This window comes from Camelina sativa, chromosome 3 (genome assembly GCF_000633955.1).
Source record: "Camelina sativa cultivar DH55 chromosome 3, Cs, whole genome shotgun sequence".
NCBI classification, from domain to species: Eukaryota; Viridiplantae; Streptophyta; class Magnoliopsida; order Brassicales; family Brassicaceae; genus Camelina; species Camelina sativa.
Genome location: NC_025687.1, coordinates 9383543 through 9387587, shown reverse-complemented (window position 1 = coordinate 9387587; position 4045 = coordinate 9383543). Strand labels below are relative to the sequence as shown.

The 4045-nt window shown below is 35.0% G+C and overlaps 2 protein-coding genes across 2 annotated transcripts in view; both read right to left on the bottom strand.

Moving 5' to 3' along the window:
* LOC104776191 (high mobility group B protein 3) lies at positions 4-1922 on the bottom strand. Its single transcript, XM_010500206.2, has 8 exons — positions 1762-1922; positions 1519-1567; positions 1267-1362; positions 931-988; positions 793-837; positions 609-689; positions 255-341; positions 4-151 (listed from the first exon to the last, which is right to left on the bottom strand). Exons 2-8 carry the CDS (start codon positions 1557-1559, stop codon positions 134-136), a joined length of 426 nt encoding a protein of 141 aa, XP_010498508.1. The 5' UTR covers positions 1560-1567; positions 1762-1922; the 3' UTR covers positions 4-133.
* The window catches only part of LOC104776190 (high mobility group B protein 2), a 2748-nt gene continuing 1363 nt past the window's right edge, over positions 2661-4045 (bottom strand). Inside the window, exons 3-8 of the mRNA XM_010500205.2 lie at positions 3926-4030; positions 3601-3658; positions 3446-3490; positions 3250-3330; positions 3062-3148; positions 2661-2950 (exon numbers count right to left, since the gene is read on the bottom strand). Coding sequence (XP_010498507.1) covers positions 2933-2950; positions 3062-3148; positions 3250-3330; positions 3446-3490; positions 3601-3658; positions 3926-4030 — 394 coding nt within the window. The 3' untranslated portion in view covers positions 2661-2932. The remainder of the gene's footprint in view (positions 2951-3061; positions 3149-3249; positions 3331-3445; positions 3491-3600; positions 3659-3925; positions 4031-4045) is intronic.

Below are 4045 nucleotides of genomic sequence, written 5' to 3'. Positions count from 1 at the left end.
AAAAAAAAAAAAAAAAAAAAAAAGTAAATAGACCCATTGATTTAACCAGCCTCATTAACATTTTAAGAGAAGATAAAGAACATCCGAGAGATTCCTTGCAGCCTTCTATATAATGCTACCCAACTTCAACTTCTTAGTCATCATCTTCCTCCTACATAACATAAATAACAGAGTTAATACAAAGGTTTACTTCTTCATACTAAAGATATTTAGATGCAACATGTGTAACATAATAAATAAAATCAAACTCTAACCTCTTCACTCCCATCCTCAGCATCATCCTCATCGTTGACCTCTGAAACAGACTTGTCAGATTCCTCATCTTCCTTTGGACCTTCCTCCTGAAACACACAAGACACAGCTGTTAGTCAAGCACTACCCTTAAACTGATTACCAGTTATATGAATCATCATTGTTTACTCTAATCATAACTCTGCCTGCAACCATGTGATTAGTAAAAACATAACTCATCCTTCAATCATTTAAAATATATCTTAATTCATCCTTCAATCATGCGGTTTATGTACAACATAGCTCATACTTCAATCATGTGAGTTGTACAAAACGTAACTCATCCTTCAATGTAATGATGCAAATAAACCACTCACCAGCTTCTTGTTGTAGGCTTTCATGTTCTTCTCATACTCAACCTTGCGTTTGTCAGCCTTAGCAACATAAGGAGCTTTCTCCTACATTATCATAACACCCACAGGTTAAGAAAAATCATACATAATAAACCTGTACCATTTGAATTAATAACCAACTTGAGCTAACTAGCTCAAAAAAACTTACGGAATCTGACAAGGACTTCCACTTCTCACCACCAGCTTTGCCAACCTATCATCATCCATTTGAAGAAAAACCACTGTCAGTAATAAATTCAAAATACAACAAAGGCTACGGTGAAAAAAGAAGTAAATCACAACTCACAGCAGCGACAGATTTGTTCTTGGGGTGCTCCTTCTTGTACGTTTCACGGAAATCTTCCCTACAAGATCATAAGTCAACGCAAGTTTTAGCACACAGAATTAAAAGTAGAAACAGTTAACCAATGATTGGTGATACTAATTGGATTATACAGTCAACGTTACAGACCATTTAGGCAAAATAATAATAATAAACAACATCAATATGACCAATCATTGTTTTACGACAAATCACAGCAAATAAACGAAGCTAACAATCTCAATTTAAACAAAATCACTGAAACAAACCAGAAGTAATTAACACAGATCGTTTATAAGAATCAAAGGGGAGATCATTTACATGAAAACGAAGAAGGCACTGGAAGGCCTCTTAGGTTTGTTAGGATCCTTAGCAGCACCTTTGCCTCCCTTAGTAGGCTTCTTAGTCACAGAGAGCCTATCATCACCACAAAATTTTAAGTTAAAAAAACGCTTCACAAAACAACAAACGATTTGAATACGGATCTGGAATCCAGAGATCTAGGAACTAACTCGGATACAAACAAAACAAACAAAAAAAATCACAGAAGAATCGATCGATGTGAAAACTCACTTTGAGCTCCGGGTTTCAGCTTTCGATTTACCTCCTTTCATGATCGATTCTGCAGAAACAAACAAACAAAAAACTAGATCAGCATACAAAAATACGAAACGCAATTAAAAAACAGAGAGAATCTTCGGTTCTAAGCGCTTAAAAACAACTACATAGACAAAAATATTACAATCTAGAGATCGAAACGCACTTAATCAAGACGAAAACTGGAAAAAAAAAACGAAGGAAATCGGATGAAGTTACCTTGAAGAAGAAGAAGAAGAGCTTCGTAGGGTTTGGAGAGAGAGAGAGAGAGAGAGAGAGAGAGAGATAATAATAAGGACGTGTTTGTGAATTGTACGCTTTGTGAACCGATTCAAGTGAGAGGCCGAGAGATGGATGAGAGGCTTCTTAAGTGGAAGGGAAAAATATCTTTGTATGATTAAAAAGATTTATTCAATTTTCCACGACATGTGTGAAAAATAAAAAAAAATCTTAGGGGTTTAGGCGGGATTTCAAATATATTTCGCCACGTCAACGATCCTTGTGATTTCTCATTACTGGCTTCCACATTCTCCCGCTTTTTTATTATTCCTTTTCATTGAGTGAGAGAACAACATGTACTGTGCTTCGTAAATTTGTACTTATTTTTACTTTTTGTACTGCATGTTTATTAAAAAGGGATAAATATAAATATCGGTTAGGTCCAAATTCGAATGCGAGACTTAAATGACCGAATCATTCTCGAATCTTTTCTTTCCTAATAAGTTATTAAAATCATAAATTCTATAATCTTATGTTTAATTTCCTTTTCAGCAAAATGAAATGATTTTGATTACTTGCTCCTTCTATTGAAAAAACTAGAGTCATCATCCCTTTTTATAACTTATACAAACACAGCGTAATTAAAGACAATTTAAAACCAAACAAGATTTGATCGATTACTATTTGTGAAACACCTTAATTCAGAGAGAATAAGTGGTTAGTTAACCTACATACTAAACAAACCCGTCATGAATACGAACAAAATCACTCTGTGAGAATGAATGAATCATAGTACCACCTTTATGGATAAATGAATCAAGCAAGAGAGTTTAAGGCTACATTTTCCTTACCAACAAACACATCCGACATCATCAACAATATAAAAACTTGAGAAGAGGTAAGAAAAACAAAAACTAAAGATCGTTTTATAGAGCAAAGAGTACAGAGTTGCAAGTCTCTCTTGCACCATCTAAACATTATACAATTCACTTTCTCCATCCAAAGGGCTTCTTTAAGTGGAGGAGGTTGTGGAAATACATAGAGAAAGATAAAAAAGAAAGACCCCTTTTTAATCAGCACCATTAACATTTCAAGTAAAAAAGATAAAAGATAAAAGCCCAGAGAGATTTTTGCAGCCATCTATACTAATGCTACCAGCCATCCAACTTCTTTAGTCATCGTCCTCCTCCTGCATTTAAAATTATACACACCAAAGTAATTAACAAGAGTTAAAAACGAAGCTCTTCGTTGTATATATACTATGATGGGAAAAATAACTTTAAAAGACTCAACCACTAACCTCTTCACTACCATCCTCAGCATCATCCTCGTCATTGACCTCTGACACTGACTTGTCAGATTCCTCATCTTCCTTTGGACCTTCCTCCTGAAACAACCACAAACGTATCATGATGATTGGTCAAACAACTCAATAACTATCAATCTCTTTAAATTGAGCATATGATTGACATTATTATTAGATTTTACCAGTTTCTTGTTGTAAGCTTTAATGTTCTTCTCATATTCAACCTTACGTTTCTCAGCCTTGGCAACATAAGGAGCTTTCTCCTGCAATTATTGTAAAAAAAAACCCACGCACATAGCATTAGACTTACTATAAGAAACGTGACATCTGATATCATAACACAAAAATTTGGTCAAAATGTTTAAAGAAAGAACGTACAGAATCTGACAGTGATTTCCACTTGTCCCCAGCAGCTTTTCCAACCTGTAATCCATTGAAATTCACCCATCAGTACAACAACTTTATAAACCCACAAGAGTAAGGTACAACAACATATAGAAGAAGCTTTTAAAATGATCACAAATAACACTCACAGTAGCTACAGACTTGTTCTTGGGGTTTTCCTTCTTGAAAGTCTCACGGAAATCTTCCCTACAGAGCACCAAAAAGTCAAAACTAGTATTAACAAGAAAAACCAATAGGAACCATCAACAATCAAATCAAAGTATGGACAATAAGAGATTATCTGAGTATCAGATACTTTTTGACTCAACTATAGCAGTCAAAGGATTCTTACAAGTCTCACCTTAAAAATAGAGTATCCAGATGAAAAAAAAACTTTTGTACGGCAAAAATAGTTTTAATCCATGCAAAACTACTGAACACAGATTAATTTGAAGAATCGGAGGCAAGGATTACATGAAAACGAAGAAAGCACTGGCTGGCCTCTTTGGTTTGTTTGGATCCTTGGCAGCTGCTTTGCCACGACCTGCTCCTTTAGCAGGCTTCTTGGTCACAGAGAGCCTATTACCACAAAAA